At 42.9% G+C, this 22,047-nt stretch overlaps 1 protein-coding gene across 2 annotated transcripts in view; it reads right to left on the reverse strand.

Annotated features, from left to right (window-relative positions):
- Positions 1-926: 926 nt before the first annotated feature.
- Positions 927-22,047, reverse strand: part of LOC138016789 (structure-specific endonuclease subunit SLX4-like) — a 34,286-nt gene continuing 13,165 nt past the window's right edge. The window contains exons 7-17 of one of the 2 annotated variants that reach the window (XR_011125876.1): positions 21,925-22,047; positions 13,218-13,405; positions 11,797-13,129; positions 10,153-11,104; positions 9,491-9,700; positions 8,171-8,258; positions 7,647-7,776; positions 5,471-5,543; positions 4,124-4,207; positions 2,114-2,203; positions 927-1,203 (exon numbers count right to left, since the gene is read on the reverse strand). The exon at positions 21,925-22,047 is cut by the window's right edge and continues 39 nt beyond it. Coding sequence is in view for 1 of the 2 variants with exons in the window: in XM_068863973.1 (XP_068720074.1) it covers positions 1,126-1,203; positions 2,114-2,203; positions 4,124-4,207; positions 5,471-5,543; positions 7,647-7,776; positions 8,171-8,258; positions 9,491-11,104; positions 11,797-13,129; positions 13,218-13,405; positions 21,925-22,047 (3,801 nt within the window). In the remaining variant the exon portion in view is untranslated. Of the gene's footprint in view, positions 1,204-2,113; positions 2,204-4,123; positions 4,208-5,470; positions 5,544-7,646; positions 7,777-8,170; positions 8,259-9,490; positions 11,105-11,796; positions 13,130-13,217; positions 13,406-21,924 lie in introns of both variants that reach the window. The other variant, XM_068863973.1, reaches the window with a different exon arrangement.

The following is a 22,047-nucleotide window of genomic DNA, read 5'->3' on the forward strand; positions in this document are numbered from 1 at the left end:
TTACGTTATGCGCCCTATACTACTCATAATGTGGAAAGCATTCCAAAGTTTTATATTGCGAGATAATAATAATAATAATAATAATATATGAGAGTTTCTGATTAAAGGTGCTTCCCATTCTCGTCACCAGAGATTCGGATCGACCCAAGGCTCTGGGAAATTCTGTGTAGCAGAACATGCGCTGTAGGGTTCTTATAGCCAAAAATCGGCTATTTGAACCTTACATCGCCTGCTCACTCTTCGTGCGAACATGAATGCACCAATTAGAGACGCTTTTGATTGTTCTTCACGAAAGCCAAAAAGAGGACACTTTGTTCAGGGTTTCCCAGAGCTCTTCTCTCTCTCGGTCAAGAGAAGACCTCTGGGGTCGAGATTGGGTGCTTCCCTGGTTTTGCATTGCCCAACCCGACTGCGCATAATTTCTTGCGTCATTGGCGCGCGCACTAGCTCGCGCACATTGATAAAATGGCGGATTTTCACTGACGCCAAGCTTAATCTGTAAAGGAATGGCGATTTTCTCCTGAACGAGCACGGTGACCCCCTCTTTTTAATGGTTTCAAGTACTCGCAATAGGTACAAGGGAAACATATTTTAAGGAGGAAAAAAAGTTGGATAGTAGAAGTTGTAGTATGTCTATAAATGATGTGAAAACTGCATTTGGAGCCAGATACTGAGTGTGAGTTGATGATGTAGCGATCCAATTTGCTTACTTTTTTTTTTGTAAGATCGAGCGATTTGAAATCACTTTACTGAAAGATTTTGGCCGGGACAAACAAGTAGGTTCACGATTTCAGTAGTATGCAGTAGCTTTTGCCATATAACTACAATTTTTCCGGTTGATCAAGTTTCGAACGCTTCTCGCGTAATTCGGTAAAAAACACAAAATAAAGGGCACGCAGCGCGAAAACGAGCACGGGGACTCCATCTTTTTACTACATTTTTTTAATGTCCATTGCATGAATATCAATTGTTCCAAGTTTGACAGAAATCTGGATATTACGTCATTTTCAAGGGAATTACCTTAAGCAAAGGCAAACAGGTAAAATAATACATTTTAATTTCAAGATAATTTACATTTTTCCCATTCCTTTTTTGTATCTAATTTGTATCTAATTTTGTATCTCATTATGATTTATTCTTCTTTTTTCTTCCCCGCCTTTTCTGCACCCGTGTTCTTGAACCAGCAGTTGTAAAAGTGATACACTGAAAGCAAAAAGTTAAAGGACAGAAAAATGAAGCACTTTCGCTAATCTGTATTTTATGCTTACTTTACTCATTCCAAAAATGAAAGAATAGTTAACGAGATATTTTCACTAGATATTTCATTTTACTCATTATCTTAAATGTAATTGGCTTAGAGGATACACTTAATTCTGGGAGTCACAAAACCAGCAGTTTCTTCAAGAATTTGTAGGCCTTGCATAAAAGTCTTAAGTCTCTGCTTACGAGCCAGAAGGCCCATCAGGCCGGCCCTTATCTCCGGTTTCATTAGCATTGAAGCGACTAGGAGTATTTCTACTCCCCCCTGGATCGGATGCTAGTCCATCGCAGGGTTACTCCCAGCATTTCGCCGGTACCCATTTATACACCTGGGTGGAGAGAGGCACCGTGAGAGTAAAGTGTCTTTCCCAAGAACACAATACAATGTCCCCAGCTAGGACCCAAACCCGGACCACTCGATCCGGAGTCGAGCGCTCTAACCATGAGGCCACCGCGCCGGAGGTCTTGCATGCTACGAATTATTTCCGGCTAGAGGGCTGCCAAAGTTGATTAGTACTTTGTACATTTTTTCGTGTTTGGGTACTACTTGACCGAGTGTTTGACAATTGATTTCTTTAGAACAAAGTACATGTGCAATAAAACAATTTCATTTTTGAGATGCCAGATGGTAAGTGAAATATGCCTCTACTGATTCCACTCATCTTTGGATAGCGTAAAACCCGATCTCTTTAGTATCACACTATTGATTGTTGGTACTCCTTTTGATTACAGTACATCACAAAATCACCTGTACCATGTATGACAAGGGAGTCAATGGAAACCAGTGGTTTGCAAATATTTGAGAAACCGTAGTAGCTAATGGAGACACATGACTAAAAGTTCCAGCTGTTACCTGCTCATCAAGAAAATCTACCAGCTTTCCTAGACCGCAGTTGATGCCACCTGCTTTCAAATTTTGATGAAGGGAAACCAACTCCAACGGCTAACAAACAATTAAAACATGAAAAAAAGAACAATAAGACACACAAGTACAAATGCTCCACGAATTTGGAAGACTGCGCAACAAATCAAATCGAATTCAAGCAGACCAATTCCAATGCTGACTGTTGATGAAAGGGAGATATATCAGGGTTCAAAATTAATGAAAAATCCTGTCGCAATTTTGCGGCAACATAGGAAAATTCGTCGCAATTTAGCTAAGTTTAGTCGCAAAATCGTCACGCTGCATTGTGTTGTCAGCGGTTTAGCAAAACAAAATATGAGCCCGCAAATACTTTTGTGCAAATTGTTGAAAGAATGGAGTTGTGCCCGTAAACATCGCAGCTACATTACGCTACAATTACGCTATCTTCAGATTGCAAGAACATTCACGGCGAGAAACAACAATTTTGTCATTTCTTTATTTATTTTAGCAAAAGTACCCGCAAAGTGGCAACTGCTAACCCTTTTGTTTCAAAACAGCGAAGTTGAAAGCAAATAGCAAAATTGCGACTTCACCGGATATTTTAGTCGCAAACGGAAAAAATGCAGGCGACTGTATTGGTCGCAATTTCGAGCCGTTATATGGAGTGCTGAGAGAAGAAACCCTTTGGGTGAATTGGAGAACAAACTCACTCAGCCCAAATATCGCTAATGAAATGAATGACTGACATGGCATTTGTTAACCTGTTGGAGAGATGATATTGGTTTCAATGGTTACTCAGGGATACGAGGAAAAAATCCGAGCGCTTCTCGGCAGGACTCGCACCTGGGAGACTCGTGGAAACCAGCCAGGCCATTCAACTAAGTTCACGTGGCAATATTATTGTCTCGCTATACTGCTAGGACTGAATTTGCGGAAACGGTGCATTCTCGCTACTGAAGGGATGACTGAGATGAAAATTGTTATACCCGGTAGATGATTACTCAGGGAAAGTCCGATACTTCCCAATCCTAACCTTAACCCATAAGCAGTTCAACCGGGGTTAACAACAAGAACGACAATTAGTGACGAAATCAAAGTGGTAGAGGCCAAAGCTCCCCTCCTCAACCAGCACTCCGTTGTCTGCGAATTCTAACGTAATCTGTGTCATGCAGGTTGTGTTATAAGTACGCATCCTAGCTGGCACTTCTTTCAATGCCTCACTCAACACAAATACCCTGCCATTGGGAATAAAACACTTGAAAGAAGACAATAAGCCGCATGTTTTCAATTTACAAGGCCAGTTTATTATTCCAAAGAAATGGCGCACAAAGCTGGACTGTTTGATGCAAAAGATGCTGTACATCAAGAAAATGCAACCCAGACTTAACCATGCAATCACATTCCGTTCGTGCCAAACTCTTTACAAGACAACAGACTTGCTTTATTTTACCTAAACCCATACCATGACATTTTCATACCCCTTTCATGTATACATATCTCATCGACTTAATAATTGAAATAGCTTGAGAATGATGACAAGGAGTCATCAAAACGTTGCTCAACAACTTAGCTATCGCTGAATGTTTCAAGCAAAACAGACGCTAACAATACAGTAAACTGATCAGAATCCAATGACAAAGCAAGCAGCTGGTAGAACGTTCAGGAAATTGCCATTACAAAACTGTTTTTGCCTCTCATAGTTGGCAAAGGAAGTAGAAAAATGACCAAGTGCAGCACAACAAAATCGTGTCCGCCAAGAACATTTTTTTCAACAACAAACCGAAAGACCTTCTTACGAACTCTTCAAACATCACAGTTGATGTGTCATGTAACCTTAAACATTAGACTGCTAGCAGTCCCTTCTAACTCAGTCGAGCCTTCTCTCCCCCATTCTCCCCTTGCCTTTTCGGCTCGCTTGCGTGGCTGGATGCTCGACTGACTTGGAAGCGACTTCAGCAGTCTACCTTAAACATATCAACTTGCAAAGGCCAAAAGTACCTGAAACTTCAGTATTTTTTTGTACATCTCAGGGTTACTTTGGATATAACTTGTAAGTCTCTCTTTTAAGTTCCAGTTATTAACCTGCAAAGGGACCAAAAGCTATAAAAAGAGAAGAACTCTTGTTAATGCAGCAGCCCTACTTATCCTCTCCTTCGGTTGGGTAACAGTGGGATTCATAATAGGAACCTTTAGATTCTAGGACGAGGACGAGAACGAGTACGAAATAGGCCATTTCCGAGTTCATGTCTGCCTCCTCTTCAAAGCGAGTCTAAGTGCGAAGTTTTTGTTATGATAATTAGTTTTCATTCATATGTAAAGTAGAACTAATTACCATCACAAATACTTCGCACTTAGACTCGTTTTGAAGAGAAGGCAGACATGAACTCGGAAATGGCCTATTTGACTGCCCGTTTTTAGCGAAAAGACTTAGAAAATTTATAACCCGAACGATTAATCTTACTCTTCGTTAGCAGTGTAGGTTGCTCAGTTATTCTTCTTGCTGGTAACTGAGCCTTTTTGCTGATCGAAAAATGCCAAAACTGCTACTCTGTTGTTGACTTGTTTTGACACATGTTTGCAAAACCTCGTACTAAAAAGACGACCGTATCACGTTTTTCCCGCCAAAATGACGCTGGTTTGCGCGCGCTCACTCTTGTTCTTTGAGAAAAGCTCGTACTCGTAGTCGTCCTCGTCTTTACAATCTAAAGATCTCTATTTGTGCTGTGCCGGATTTTGAAACAAGCACCTGCGGTTCATATATATGCTCCTTTGGCTGGTAATTCCTCTTTCCATTTGTTTATTAGGAACAACTGATTTTTACAAATGAAAATTGTTTACAATGTCAATCAAATGAAGTGAATTACAAGCAAAGTTAATTTGACTTCCTGATGACTGACTAATGCTGACATATGTAATCACAGAAGTGAAAACCAGTGGAATGTATTTCTCTTTTGTGGGGTCACTATTTGGGCTGATTATATTTTAAAAAATTCAGCCAGTGCTTAACAAACTCGTGTTCCAAGTAATTTTCGTTTTGGCCAATAATTTGTACTGTGAAGGTTGTTCATTGTTGAAAAGTTTAAAGAAAGAAACGGCAGAAAAGGAAAGCATTATTTTATCTGCTCTGGAGGTAAAATGATTATTATATTACGCTATAGTCTAAGTTAGAACTTGCTGGTCCTATAAGCTAATTGATTGAAATCTTAGAGTGCAACATTTGTTTGTGATTTTGTAGACTACGGTTCCCATACAAGGTGAACCTAACTTGAAATGCGTGAATTTCTTCGTAATCCTGCTCATTCATTCTTCATTCATTCAGCGAATTTCCAAACCAATGTTTCCTACCTGTTGTGAGGCGGTAACAGCCTCGTCTTCAATCATAATTGTGCAGTCTCCAAACTCTGCATCCCCCTCACCACTGAAACACAATATGCCAACGTTTTTCGTTAATTTTAAAAAAACTAAACTATCAAATTACTTATCTTCTACCAAGTGCTCAGATCATTGGAAGCAACAAATCGGGGTTCAGTGTTACCGTTGAGGTTGCTGATTTCGTAGATGGCCACTGGTTTACGTGTATCCGCGAAAGCCGTATTTTTACCATAGGCAGCCCAAGCTCGCGTCACTACAGACAGCCGTTGAGAATTTAAACGCGTTATAAGACTTTGTATGGGAAATCAAATACCGTCGATTATAAAGCCTAAAAAAATGCTCAATTTAACTTTCATTCAATAAAGTGAATAAAAATGACTCACCTCTGGTGTATTCTTGTGCCTTTTGGAGCTTATTACACCGTTTCGGGAATTCTGTGTTTTCAGTGTTTTCAATGTTCTAAGACGAAGTCAAGGCTGCACACTACAATTCCGACCGTTGTCAGCTCAGAGGCGGTTTGCAACTCGAAAATCCATCCCAGCCAAGATTTTTTCACGCAAAGCTAAAGCCACATTATTTGCGAACCTCCGTGAATGTTTCATCGTAAAAAAACCCCACACACTTGGCTGCAAAGGAGCATTTTCTGCTTCGATTTCCACGATAGCTGATGAATTTAACTGCAACTGATGACCAGTGAAGACACGGAGCTTGGGTCCGAGGTCAAATTAACTCCATCCGATGAGGTACAGTCATTACAACACTTACCCCATCCCCACAGCGGCTTCTCGTAACCATGGAGCTGTTACGATAAGCCGCTGTGGGGATGGGGTAAGTGTTGTAATGACTGTACCTCATCGGGTGGAGTTGATTTGACCTCGGACCCAAGCTCCGTGTCCTCGTCGGTGATCATAAGCAGTTAAATTCATTAGCTATCGTGGAAATCGAAGCAGAAAATGCTCCTTTGCAGCCAAGTGCGTGGGGTTTTTTGACGACGAAACATTCTCGGAGGTTCGCAAATGATGTGGCTTTAGCTTTGCGTGAAAAAATCTTGGCTGGGATGGATTTTCGAGTCGCAAACCGCCTCTGAGCTGACAACGGTCGGAATTGTAGTGTGCAGCCTTGACTTCGTCTTAGAACATTGAAAACACTGAAAACACAGAATTCCCGAAACGGTGTAATAAGCTCCAAAAGGCACAAGAATACACCAGAGGTGAGTCATTTTTATTCACTTTATTGAATGAAAGTTAAATTGAGCATTTTTTAGGCTTTATCATCGACGGTATTTGATTTCCCATACAAAGTCTTACAACGCGTTTAAATTCTCAACGGCTGTCTGTAGTGACGCGAGCTTGGGCTGCCTATGTTTTTACATGCACTTTTAAATAGTTTATCTTTATTAAAGTCATTTGCAAGTACCAGTACTATTATTACAATAACTGCAGTTGTCATGCTCTGTGGCTTGAATAAGAAGAACAACTTCTGTATCTACAAAAGGATGGTGGTGCTAAATTAAAATCAATATTAAACTTTAATTAAAATATTAACTACCCGTTCCTTCTCAAACTCATTTATAATTCATCAAGTGATAAACCAATTGCGTGCCCGCATTTAGGTCACATGGATGCACCTTGATACCGTGGTAAAAAACAGCGTGTTTGGATATCCAAACACGTGTGTTTGGAAATCAATTAGAAAAAGCAATACACAACTTCAACAAAACTTTATTACTTCTATTGTTTGTCCCCTTTTAGGTTTGGACTGTACAAGCAAAAAATCTACTTCTTGCACACTTTTGGGCCGTCGAAACCGGCAAAATTCATCCTCAGCTAACCCGTCCATGTTTCGGAACTAGATGGACGCCACTGAATGCAAATTGTGGCTACTTGAAATAAACAAGCTTCAGTTGTGAAAAACAAGGACATTATCATCACAAACTGTGCGCTGATTAAGGAAAAGAAAGCAAAAATCACATGCTTATGTGATTTTTGCTTTCTTTTGTTCTTTTATTTCCTTTTGTTTGCAATTAGGCGCCGATTGAGAAGCCATTTCAAAAACTCGTGCTTCGTGTTTTATCCATCAGTTTTCTCGTGTTTGGAAACCTCGGTAAAACACTCGCACTCGTTTTTGAAATATAACTTCAAACTCTGACCTATCATCACTGCTAGCTGTTCCACTGCCTTCAAGTTCCTCACCATCATGGGAATCCACATTCGTGGATGTCAGGGAATCAGGAGGATGTGACACTGGTTCATTTTTACTTTCCTGATAGGGTGGAATCACTGTTAAAGAGATCAGATGAAAGGAAGCTAAATGTACCATATTTTTGTCTTCGGAAGGGCCATTCCTTTGAGAAATGCGCTCTGCACAAAATGGAAGTTCATAAACTTTTTTTAGTGCAGTCTATTTTTTCTTTCTCAAACAATACATGTACATACACCAGCCAGCACAAAAATTTAATGTGTTAAAAAAATAAATTATACAAATCCAAAGAAAAGACTTAATTTAATCCTTTGCCTTCTAAGATGGTCATTTACAGATTTTACTCAGTTTAATACCAGATAATTTTTACAGTACTCGTCAATGGAGAACCCCTTCGGAATGAGAGGTTTAATATGCAGATTTACGGGAAGAAAATGTCAGCTAAGGTCAGTAATTGTTAACAATTTACTGTACCTTGATGAGTATAATCATAAATTTCTTTCAGCTTTAAAATCATCTTTTTCTTGGGAAGAGGACGTACTCCAAAGTTGTGCAGCTCATTCTGTACAAAAAAGACCAACAACAAATGACAGCGTTAATTTAAGTCGTGTTAATTTACGTTAACGTTAATTTTAGGGCTGTTAATTCAGTAGTACTTCAATTTCTGCGATTTTAATTACCATTATTTTGCCCTTAAATGTGAGACACAGTCCAGACATTCTTGACACCTAGTCAAACAGATTTTATTCGCGCACTGTATTTCGCATCAATCTTTCACATTAGTGAATCGTTTACTGTACTTGAAACGCATTTTCTGTCCGTTTGCTTGCATTTCGGTATCATGGACGACAATTGCACGATCATTGTTTGCATTTTGAAGTTCTACAGTCAATTAATGTTACAATGACAGCAATAAGCAAATTTCCGTTCAATATTAAACAAATCGTGCTTATTGACACAAGCGTTAATTTCCTATAATCAGGGGTAACTCTCCACTGGATTTCAATGCTTTCTAAGAACTAGAAAATATTTTTATCGTTCACATTCTATAATGCTATGCTGTATGCAGTTAACCTAACATTTTCCAGCATGGTCTAGACACATGATATTTGACACAACAGTGACTACAGTGAAGACCAAAAATGATATTTTTCTTTAGTTATTTTAATAGTAAAGCAAAAAGAAGTGCCTAGTATACTAGGCTTGAGATTACATGAGCAGACCACTCTCAAGTTGTCTTTCTTTGCAGTTTGATTGCAGTATGGTTTACCCCTCTCATAACATCAGCCTTCAAACCCAAAATTCCTGTGAAATGCGTTTTCCAGCATTCCACTTTTAAAACTTTTCTGGTTGAGCAAGCCCCACACCCCTGTTTATTAATACCATCAAGCTCTTTTTAAAAGCAAAAAATAAACGAGTGGAGCCTTGTTTTGTTGAAATGGTAAGCAAAACTCTTGAATTCCAATTTTTGAGAGACATTCTGGAAAATAAGTAAACAAATTGGAAAATCGGAAGGAACAAGTATTTTGGTCTAGAAAAATTGAACTAGCTTTTTAACCCATTCACCCTTGAAGTGCCCCCACTCAGAGAGAAATGTTGTCTGGCGTTTACCAGAGTAAAATCTATACATCTCACTCTCAGGGTCTGGAGTGAATGGGTTGAAAGGGGACATTTTTCAGTGGGCTTAGCTTTTAACCTTTTCAACTTAGCACAAAAAAGTTTAAAACTTAACATTCCAATTGACTTTTCTTTTAAATTTGAAATCACCCTTAAAATTTATATGGTGCTCTGTACCTTTAATGTGGGCGTGTCCATTTCATGGTACATAGGCATGGGTGTCAATGGTTGACTGACTGTCGGCCCTGGTGGCATTTGTAAGTGACTTTCAATCTCTTGTCCCTGTTTCTTTGGGATGCTTACTTTTTTGTGACCATTACTGAACTTCTCCTTTCTCTGATGATTTGGAATCATCTTTCTAACACCATTCTTTGTACCTTTATTATCCTGTGAAAGATTAGTCAATTTTGAATCAGATATTTCTTCCTTCTCCAAGTTTCTTTCCACGTTCAAATCCTCCACACAATTTTCAAGGTTCTTCAATTCCATTATGTCAACATTGTACCCACCATCATCATAACATTCAAACTCTTCAACAATTGAATCAATGCTATTGTCACTGCTGTCTTCACCATTTGTAAGAAGACAAATGTTTTGGTTACCATTACGAGCCGCCCTAATTCTCTCCATTAAAGGTATGTCTGGATCAAAAGTTGCCAATTTAACACTTTCTTTGTTATTTACACTCTGTTTTAATTCCAGCTTCTTCACGCACTCTCCCTTGGTAATTTTTAGACTAGTATCAGCATGATGTGAGCTAAATGAACAAACTGAGGGGGACATAGGCGAATTTGCCTGTGGATAGTCACCCGACATGCTGTCTGACACTGGGGACTTACAATAAGCAACAACAGGATCCACTGATGACAAGATTGTATGTGTTTGAGGAGAAGTGGCCAGGGAAGGAGAAGCAGGGTGCAAAAGGGGTTCTACAAATATGAAGTCTGGCGAAGGGACTGGGGGAGATATGACATCCTGAAAAGACATGACCAATGATCTATCAAAATCTCCTTCAGTTTCGTCAGCACAGTTATCCACCACTTCAACATCAACAGAATCTTGACGATCCACACTTTTTGCAAAGTCAATGTTAGAATTTCTGCAAATATCTCCAGCAAAGTCAGCCACGTGTTGACTTACACAGTCACCTTTTTCTTTCCCTTGAATTCCAGGTGACTGGATGACTGAGTCCAGTTGAACAAAAACAGGTGATTGAGGAGAAGACTGCTTAGCTGTAAAGTAGTCAGGTGCAGAGCCCTCCTGTTCCTGTTCCTGTTCCCATATAGGAGAAATACACTTTCCAAAATCAATTGGAGATTCTAACATTGGTGAGTTACCACCCAAGTGAGGGGAGTGGCCCACTGGCGAAGAACCCTGTGGAGTAAATACCCTTGGGGAAGTCGTAATATCACTTAATGACTGAGACGTTGCACCCTCGTTTTCCTGTCTGCAACGAGGCGACTGCTTTTTTGATGGCGATGTATGTTTTACAGAATATACTGTCACAGATTTTTTGCTCCCATTTTTCTTGATCTTTGCTTTTCCTTGTTTTTTGCCCTTGCCATGCATAACTCGTTCTTTTAACTCAAACAAATATTTAGTGGCTTCCTCCTCCAATTTTTTGCGTGTCTTGGAAGGAGAGGAACCAATAAAACTAACATCACCATCCTCATCATTCTCTTCACTAAAAGTGTTCGTTGATGAAGACTTCCTTTGATGTAAGCTTCTTGAAATCCGAGGTGTTTCCAGCACAATGGCAAGGTTTGTTTTTGGAGAAGAGACATCACTTGCCTAAAAACAAAAAGAAAAATAGCCAATTAATTAGTTTACATTATAAATGAATATCTTCCTGCACTTCATAAGGGGAAGAAATTCTGTCCTTTGGAAGCACTGCTCGTATACAATAGAGGAAAAACAAAATTTGCAGTCAGTGGGTTTTAGGGCTTACGACCGGGAATGTGTTTCTCACCTCCTTTTGTCTCTTGGAAACAAACTTAATGATCAGCTTTTAAGAATAAGGAGACTGCAATGTGCAAACAGGATTCCTTTTTGTTAGACCACAACAAGCTGGAATACTCACTTACATTGTAAGAACATACAAGTACAATATGTGCACGCCTAAAGCTTAGTGTCAACACCATTAATTTAAGTACATTTTGGGGTATACCTTGAAATAGGTGGGCTCTTTCGGGTGAGTAATTCCAACGACATGGAAACTTCTTTTTTCTGGGATTTTTAAATAACACTTGGCTGCTATTAATAATCAGTTCAACACCAAAGGAAATGAAAATGGTAAGCAAGCTAACAAAAAAGTCCATGGATTTATCACAGAACCCAGGAGAGTTAATCACATAAGAGAGGTATTCTGTGAAGGCAAGTTACAAAAAGCAAACAACGCTCCCTACAAATGCAGAAGAAAAGCTTGGCTGAAAACATTGCTTTGCAGACTACAAACAATTAAGCAGAAAATGCGAAAAACAAACCTCATCATCATCATCCTTATCACTGATAAGTGTTATTGAAACATCCACAGCTGGTTCTTCCACTTCATCATCTTCAAGTGTATTTACTTCCCGAGGGGACCTATGCATTTCATCCAACCTCTCCTCCCCTACCAGAAGAGTTAAGTCGGGGCTTGGACTATGCCCCTCATTTGCAAGAGATGGACAGTCAGACAAAGCTTTTGGCATTTCATACACTTCGACAAGTCTATTTTTATCACCATCCGTCCCTTCGAGATCTTCAATTGACAAATTTATTGACTCATTGATCAAATTAGAGTTGCCTTCCCACTCGCTATCAATACAAGTTAGATCCTCTCTCTGGGACAGTCCCTCACTTATAGGAAAGCACTCTTCTTTATGAGTTGTTTCCACTTCCCTTTGTGCTCCTTTGCTATGAGAAGAAACATGACCATCACCATATATGAACATAAGATGCTTTTCATTAAATGCAGATGTTACAGTTTCAGATTCTGGTAATGCTTTTAGGTCCTCATCACCACACACTTGCTTCTCAATTTTCCTTTGTTCCTCATTTCTAATTCCTGTTCCATGTAATTTACTTAAAATACCTATTTCCTTGAATTTAACATGGCCACAAATGCCATGCGAATCTTCACCTGGGTTATGTTTCACAGTCTCTGTTGCAATGTTATGGTGTGATAAGTTGGCAGAAGCATAGGGCTTTTGAGATGTCTTTCCTTTCTCAGATAGAATTTGTGATGATTCAACTGTTCCAATTGGGACGAGCGAAAGATGGCCATTGTCAGCAGGATGATTAACAAGGGCGTCTTTCTTGTAAGAATTGTGTGACTGGTTCCCATTTTCACTCTTCCGGTGTGACATGTTGCCCTCCTCGGTTGAATTGTGTAACAGTCCATCTTCTCCAATAGAAATTTCGTTCCCTTTTAAGCGGCATGAAAGTTCACCTGAATTTCCTGCCTCTTCTTCTCCACAATTATTACTGGTTACACTTGTTTGTGATAACCCTTCATTATGAGTGAGCCTTTCATGCCCCTTCTTAAAATTTCCACTCTCTAAACTTTGTTTTCTTCGTAGCATCTGAGTCTGAAAAATCATTATCTCCTCAATATCATCATCATTTAAAATATCATCTTCAAAATCTTGATTTTCACTGGTTTGAAAATTGTCATCTAGCTCATCTTCATTATCTTTGTGCCAAAGATTTTCTTCAAGTTTGCCCAAATTTGTGGCTGCAAAGTCAGCCATCCCATCATCGTCTTCAACCTCATAGAGGACAGTGGACTTTTCCCGAGTTGCTTTGCATGCTTTCAGGAGACAGGGCAGTCTAAATCTGGAATTGAAAGAAATGGAACAGATAACAGAATGAATATCTTCCACAGAAGAAATATTACTGCTTTGTTTAAATGCAATACTTTCACCTTTCAGCTAACTTCATAATGCCATCCAATTCATTCTCATTAGGGATGCTGACATCACCAGTGTACATGTGCCTTAACACAGGTTCAAATACAGATTGCCGCACATCATCAAACTGCAAACAAACGTGACCTGACAATGGTTTTCTGTATGCTGTCTCCTCACAAAGAGCTTTCTGCTCTGTCAACAGCTGTAAGCAACCAACACAAAATATTACTGGTACATAAATAACATTAGTACCAGTATATACTAAAAGTGCTCAAACTCCGGATATCCTTTGCTATTCACCTCTGAGCAATTCATGTGGAATTTGGGCCCGAACATGTTGTAATCTTCGCAGGAATAAATGAGTTAAAATCATCTTTTTGTGCTACATTATCTCACTGTTTTAGTATATACTAAAATAACTATTCACCTCAGTGTCGGTTGCTAGTGGTGGATATTTACCTTGCCACTTCGCGGCTCAGTAAATATCCACCACTAGCCACCTCCACTTTGGTGAATAGTTGCTAATTATTCCAATGATTCTCTGTATTCTAGCTAATGCAAAATGAGGCCATTAACGATGCACTAAGAGAACAGAAGTTCAAATACATAACCATCATTGTTCAACAGGCCTATAAAAGAATACGGCTGTGTCGCACTGGAGGACAAAATTGACTTTGTTGAGATAACATTTCACTCGAATTTCATTTTCCCGCAAAACACTATTTTGGACATTTGGGGTCACAGTAGACTTGGTCATGTCAAACAACGTGTCACCACTTTTTACCTTCGAATGCAATCGGGCAATGATGTTTCACGGAAAATCCTTGGGCAAGGGTTGTTTGTTTGTTTGTTGTTTATTAATTTTGTTTGAGCAGGTTGAAGTTTTGGCAGCTATTCAGCTGATGTGGACCTGCTACACCCAACCACCCATATACACACAGAGGACAGCCACAACACTGGGAACTTCTATCCCCTACTCTTCTCGTGGGTTCTTTAACGTCCCACAGGGAACTAATGAACATGGAAGTTACCGTAAAAACCGGCGTATCAGCCACACTCGCAGATAAGCCACACCCTGAGTTTAGCAACTTAGATTTTGGAAAAAAAAGTTTGAAAGAAATTAAAATAAATCAAAAGTGGAGTCTTGACAAAGATGTCTTACATGTAAATGCACTGTTTCTTCAAGTTTCTTGCACGTGTCAACCCGCATATTAACTCTCTAACATTTAAAACAGAGAATACTAAAACTCCTACCTATAATTTTTGACTTTTTAATAGTATGAAAATCCGACTAGGACATAAATTTGATCTTTCGCTGGCATTTTTAATCCAGTATTTTTCATTCCTGTCCATTTCTCATTAGAATTTACATGCAACAACACCTGATGAACGTTTCGGTTCGTTTTAGCTTAGTAACTAGGCATTCTCGCTCGTGGTGGATCGATTTCTGTCGATGTGTCAACATTGTAAACAACTTTGTGGTGGAATGGAGATTCCCTGCCGAGTAAAGTTCACCTGCTCAAGAAAGGCAATGTTATTTAAACCGGTTAAAAGTTCTTTTAACGAAGAAGGCTTAATCATTGTGTAAGCTCAAACAAAAACGGCTCTTTTAGGAGCCACCAAACTCGCAAAAGCAATGATCAATGCGTCAATGTGGTATTGTTTTATGAAGTTCTTATTCATTTGCTGCACAGGTCTATACAGACTTAAGAATTTTCGCTAAACGTGTTAATTTATGCAAATTTACGGCATGTGTCTAGATGTTCTCGCAGATAAGCCGCATCCTCGATTTGATCCGAGAATTTTGAGCAAAAAGGTGCGGCTTATACACCGGTGTTTACGGTACTTGTGAGATGGGACCTCTGGCTTATAATCCTTATCCAAGAACAGGCCTGTACGAGTGGACTGTACAGGCCTGTACAGTGGCTGTACGAGTATGGTGAGCTGAAGGTCTAGATTTGGCTGTTAACGCCCACGTCGCCAGTGGAGGGTAGGTGCCCAGGAAGCCTGGGGGCTGCAACCGCAGTCACATCCCCAAGGCGCTAGAACACCCGACTGGCCTGCCCAACCCGCAACCAAGCCACGAGCCCCCCGCGCCAGGCCCCCCTAAGGCACCCGTCACACTTGAGCCAGATAGCTCAGTGGAATAATAATAATAATAATAATAATAATAATAAAAAAAAAAAGAGCACAAAAAAAAAGAAAGAAAGGGGGGGAGAGGGAGGGAACGCCGAGAACCACTAAACTCCTAAACCGACTCACAACGCCACGCCAACAAACACGCTGCAAGCACATTGGACAACGCATGCACTACGCAGGAATACCGCTGAACCATGTCAGCCCCAGGGCCCCCCCAACCTAAAGAGTGCTGCAAACGCTACAAAAACGCATAACAACGCTGACAAACGCCTGCAAAACGCTACTGACCGGACTAGCTCCCGGTCGTGAACCATGTAACTATAACAAACGCTACAGAACGCGCCAAAACGCTGAACAACGCTACCAGACGGCCAAGACACTAACAACCGCCTGCAAAACACTACTGACCAGACTAGCTCCTAGTCGTTAACTATGTTAAATTTTATTTAACTATATTTAACGCCCACGTCGCCAGTGGAGAGTAGGTGCCCAGGAAGCCTGGGGGCTGCAACCGCAGTCACATCCCCAAGGCGCTAGAACACCCGACTGGCCTGCCCAACCCGCAACCAAGCCACGAGCCCCCCGCGCCATGCCGAAGGGATCTCCGGGTAAGAAGAACCCGGAGCAAGGGGGCTCGGGGCAACTAGGCCTAAGCCCCCGATAGCCCAAACCTGAGGCACCCACCCCCGCTGGTAACCAGAGAAATCCACTACCTGTTACGCCACCAACTGGGAGGAAACACGGACAATGGAACTAACTGGAGTTCTGATATAGATCTGGTATGCCTCGCTCGACCAACGCCCCAAGGTTTTGATCAGGTGATCCGGAACACCACGTGCCGCTGCAGTGGTCGCTGCCCCAATCCGGAAACTATGGCCAGAGTAGGCGCCGGAGTACCCAGCCCCATGTAGGGTAGACTGCAAAAAGGATGATAGCTGCTGCCGGGTAAGAGGACGACCATCACTAAACAAGAACAGGGGCCCTGGAGCAGACCCACGCAGAGACAAGTACGTGCCCAACGCTGTTATGGGGCACACAGAGCCCGAGCCACGCCCCAAGTAGATATCACAACCCACACGGAAGGGGTCTGTCTTGGAACACTTGATACGGACTTTGAAACAAGAGGGATTCACCAAGGAGTCCGCTTGCAGGTCGCTAACAGTCATATGGGTGTGAGGATCAAAGGCCGAGTTGACCGTGAATTCGCCCGCACGCAAAAACCCAAAAAATGCCAAGCAGCACGCAGCCCACAACATCACATGGTCTCTAGTAGACAGGTCCAAAGAGCACTGAATGACCTTCAGATGATCAATGGTGATAGGTAGGCGCCTGGGTGACACTGGACCTTGAACTCGCTTAATACCCCTTAACAGACGCTGCAAACGAAGACAGTTGACTAGCGGGTCGGGAAGGCCATGGTCAATGTGAAGGGAGCGCACTGCTGATAGATAGACCTTGATGGAGGAATGGTTCAGGTTGTCGGCCAGGAAGGAAGCAAAGCGCATGAGAGTCTCCTCAGTGGCTGGGGGGATGGAGCCATCCTGGTTTGCACGACCATCCTGGCGGCAAAAGTCTGTAAATCGACGTTGGGCGGATCGGTACACTCGTCGGGTGGAAGGTGCAAGACCTTGGGTAAGTAAGAACCGACACTTCTGAGTCAAGGCATCTGAAGCGCTGCCAGAAGGGAAGCAGGAATAGGAGACGGGGTTGGGTCGGCCTGTGGCTCCAGGCGTCTGAACCGCTGAAATTGGAATCGAGAGAGTGCATCAGCAACTGGATTAGCTTTGCCTCGAACAGATGAAGCTGTAAATGAGAAGGAATGATGGATGGCCAGCATAGTCAAATAACGCAGCAACACCATTAGGTTTTTGTCCCGCGAGGTGCCAGACTTAAGTACAGCCACCACAGACTCGTTGTCACAAAAGAACTCGACCCGCCGAGATACCCACTGACAGCCCCACAGATAGGCTGCCACTACAATTGGGAAGAGCTCCTTGTACGCTATGGATGAGGAACTTTGTGCAGCTGACCAGGCACCAGCAAACCAGTGGGATTTAAAAATAGCTCCATAGCCCAAAGAGCCCGCTGCATCCGATGAGACCTGGAAGTCTGGGAGAGGTGCCCATGTGGGCATGCAGAAAAAACTGAGGCCATCCCAAGTTTGGAACAGTTCCCGCCACCAGGTTAAATCCCGCCGAAATTCCTGGTTAAGCCTAATGGGGTGATCATCACGGCGAAAGGCACAAAGCAAGTCGATCATCCGGCGAAGGAATGTCCTACCCTGTGGGGCGACCTTGCAGGCGTGATGGAGATGGCCAATCAGGGATTCCAGCTCGCGACGTTTACAAAAACGTTTTGCCGACCACTCATCTAACAGTGAAACAATCCTATCTCTCTTGTCAGTCGGAAGGCGAGCCTGAAGGTTCTCGGAGTCAAGTTCAATCCCAAGGATTGTAAGACGAGTCGCGGGTCCCTCCAACTTATCTGGATTAAGGGGAAAGCCAAGTTTTGTACACAGACGAACGCAGGTTTGAAGGTTGTTGTGGCACACAGGGGACGCCGGTGGGCCCAAAGTGAGGAAATCGTCCAAGTAATGACGGAGAAATGTAACCTCATAATTGTGAACCAGGATCCACTCAACCAGGTCTGCAATGGCGGTGAAAATAAATGGTGCTGAACGCAGCCCAAAAGGGAGCACCAAATCCACAAAATATTGCCCACGCCACTTCATGCCAAGAAGGGGGCGATCGTCTGGGTGGATAGCCACATTCCGATATGCACTGGCCACGTCGAACTTGGCCATTAACGTTCCTCGACCCAGAGACATTATGCCATCAATGAAAGCATCCACTGAAACATACTGAACTGTAAACGGGGGCTTAGGGATGCCGTCATTGACGCTTTGCCCCTCTGGGGATGATAGGTCTAAAATGAGACGCCACTTCCCAGGCTGATTAGTTTTGGGGATCACCCCGAAACGACTTATTTGCAATGACGGAAGCGGGGGCACTGGAAAAGGACCTGCCACCCTGCCAGAAGAGACTTCAGCTTGCAAGTAGGAGTCAATCACTGATGGGTGCTCAGCAGAGCTACGCATGTTTGAAGATGCAGATTTGAGGGACACCAAGGATGGGTCAAAGCCTATCCGAAATCCATCCCGTGTGCCAGAAGTCACAAATGCCACAGCTGACTTGTTGGGATGGTGGCATAATTCGGCTTGAAATTGATCCAACTGTAATGGTGTGACCTGAGACACCGGAGATAACGGGGCAAAAGAGACAACTGGAACGCTGGGCTTAACTGGAACAGAAACGGGAACTGAGACTGGAACTGAAACTGGAACAGGACAAAACAACTTTGCCAACTGAGGCAATCCATTCGGCTGGCGAGGCAACGCAATCACATCATTCAAACTATGTACAAACACAACACTGGGCGAACCTCGCCCCTCAGTACTGTCCCCTGCTCCCTCCAGGGGAGGGGGAGCGGGAACGGGAACGAAATCCAGCTGAGCGGGGAAAGGGGCAGTTAGCCTTGGTATGCTCTCCCTCGCAATTGCTGCAGTTGTGGCGGAACTTGCACTTCCCAAATAGCCACCGGCATTTCCCTTCATTCCAGGAATGGCAGAATGGTGTGCGTCGGTGGGAGTCTGGGCTGTCTGAGGAAGACTGAGGAAACCCGGAAAGGGAAGACGGCCTTGGTTGCAGTGAGGACGATGCTGGCAAACGCAAATGAAAACTATACAGATCCAAATTCATTTTGGACCAATCCGTAAGGCCCGAGGCAGCGGCATCCCTTCTGAAGGCCAGATCGTATTCAAGCCAAGCCAGACCTGGATATTGGCGGGCTGTTTGAATAATGAGCAGCTTATATCTGGTCAAGTCTAACCAACGCAGGGGGTGAGAGGCACACAGGACCAGCTGGAAAATCGTGAAGGCCTCAGTCCAAGTAAGAATATCCTTGATTTCAACCTGCCTGCGTTTTGCGTTGGACACCAGGAGTTTACCCTCCAGGAAGGTCTGTGGTTCCTGATCCCCAGCTCGGAGATTGACTGTAAGTAGATCCGCCAACTCCACGAACTGGCCCTCGATGATCTTCTTGGCCAATTTTGCCGGGACTGGTGCATGACCAGGACCAACAATGAAAGCCTTCTCAGACGTAGGCACTGATCCAGAGTTACCAAAACTTGGCAGGCTGCCGGATACACTGGGACTCGCGAATGGAGAGGTAATGGGGGCCATGAAGCGGGCCGAGCTTGAGTCAGTGATGGCTGACACAGGAGAAAAGGTAGGAATGAAGGCCGGCAAAGTAAACGTACCTGATGACGCCCCAAAAGCCATAGACGAGACATTGACATCACAAGAAACAGCAGTCGATCCAGAGGAGCTAGATGGAGTGACGCCAACAGAAGTGCCAAGGACGGAAGGGGGTAATGGCGAGGGGGCGCTCCCTTGAATTGAAGAGATGATAGTCGGAAGGGTGCTTCCAAGCGCGCGAACAACAGCCTCGGCGATCGAATCGACGGCCAAAGGCGCCACGGGGCCAGAGGGAGCCGTAGAAACCACCATCGGCGCGGGGGACAAGAGAGGTATGTCCTCCGAACGAAGTCCAGCGGACAAGCTATTGTTGGTTGAACGAGGTGGGTTCGGCATGATGTATGATCGAACACCAACCAGCGACGAGCGAGTTAGAGGCGACCACGAAAAAGAAGTGAAAAACGAACCAACAAACACGACAGAGAGCGAGAAAAAACCGCGGGCGATGAAGGACGAAATCCTTTGGCCACGCTAACGGATCGGCGAGCACACTACGGTCCAGGGATGAAAGAGCGACGAGTGAAGGAAAGACAAACCAATAAACACGACAGCCGCCGAAGAAAAAACCCTGGTCGATGACTGACGAAATCCTTAGAATTTATTCCTTTGTTGACCACAACTGGGAACCGCTACACTAAGCCCGCCAAAATAAACGTATCGGAGCACACGATGGTCCGAAGCACGAAAGAGCGATGAGCGAGTACAGACAAACCAACAGACACGACAGAGGGCGAGGAAACCACGGTCGATGACGGAAGAAATCCTTGTGTTTTCTCTATTGTTGTTTTTCTTTTGTTGACCACAACTGGGAACCACTACACTAAGCCCGCCAAAGAAACGCCATGCTATCTGAGCGACGAGCCGACTATCGGAACTGGTACAAGAGAAGGTAAGACGAACCACAACACGGCGGTGAAGACGAGATGGAGACGGTCGAAGATCGAAGAACTTCTATTTCAACCTGGACAGCGACCGAGATAGCCAACGAAGCGAGAAGAAGAACGCCGAGAACCACTAAACTCCTAAACCGACTCACAACGCCACGCCAACAAACACGCTGCAAGCACATTGGACAACGCATGCACTACGCAGGAATACCGCTGAACCATGTCAGCCCCAGGGCCCCCCCAACCTAAAGAGTGCTGCAAACGCTACAAAAACGCATAACAACGCTGACAAACGCCTGCAAAACGCTACTGACCGGACTAGCTCCCGGTCGTGAACCATGTAACTATAACAAACGCTACAGAACGCGCCAAAACGCTGAACAACGCTACCAGACGGCCAAGACACTAACAACCGCCTGCAAAACACTACTGACCAGACTAGCTCCTAGTCGTTAACTATGTTAAATTTTATTTAACTATATTTAAACTCGTTCACTGATGGCCTGTCTGGTTGTCCGATGTTACTATTTTGCCCAAAGGACAGATAGAAAGGGCTGGATCTTGTATTAGCCAAAAAAGATCCATCTTGTTACACAGAATGGCGCCAATTTACTAGAAAAGACTGTTTTACTGTGCTTTTGGTTGAAATCTTAAAAGCTTTTTTGACATTTTGTGACATTTTGGGGAGGTCTAGAGCTTGCCAATTTTAAGTGGCGGCATCTTTGAACATTTGGTGCATTTTGCTCATTTTTAAAATGTTGGAGAGAAGGGTCGCACTACAGTAGAGCCCAAAATTAATGAACCAAACACTATTATGATGACAGATTTTTTTGTAAATAATAAAAAACTTTTTGCACTAGTGCGACCTGACCCTTTTTACACAGAAATGGGTTTATCAACTGAGCGGGTTGTTGTCCAGCAGACAATAAAATTTTCTTATCATGGATGCCCAGACAAGGTTTTTTTTTACCCCTTATCAGAGGTTTCATTAGAAGCCGGCAACCAGCGAATTCCGTCGGCTACTCTTTACGTTATCGGCACCTACTTTTGCAGTAAATTACACTGAGATTCACACTGTTTCTGTTCAATCCGTTTCAATTTAAACAACTAGAATATCAAGGAACCTTTTGCTGTACAATGTACTTTTCTGCTCCTTTTTGGACGTTGATATTTTTATGAATTCCTAGTTATTTGCACTCACTTTAGCCACTCGCCAACGAGATTTTTTCCAGTTCGCCAAATTGGATGAATAGAGGAGAAAGACTGGTGCCAAATGTTGCCTCAAACAATGCAACCATAGAGCAGGGCTTCACTCAGTTAATTATTACAATTATTACAATACATGCTACGCTTTATTTGAAAGATTTGTTTTACATTACCTGGGCAAGGGTCTTGGATCTCATTGCTAGAATAAAGCTGTGTGCTACCATCTCAAGTCCACCTTGCAGTTTTATGATGACATCACTAAGAGATGAGTTGTTGATCATTGATGATAGATCCTG

This window comes from Montipora capricornis, chromosome 9 (genome assembly GCF_036669925.1).
Source record: "Montipora capricornis isolate CH-2021 chromosome 9, ASM3666992v2, whole genome shotgun sequence".
Lineage (NCBI taxonomy): Eukaryota > Metazoa > Cnidaria > Anthozoa > Scleractinia > Acroporidae > Montipora > Montipora capricornis.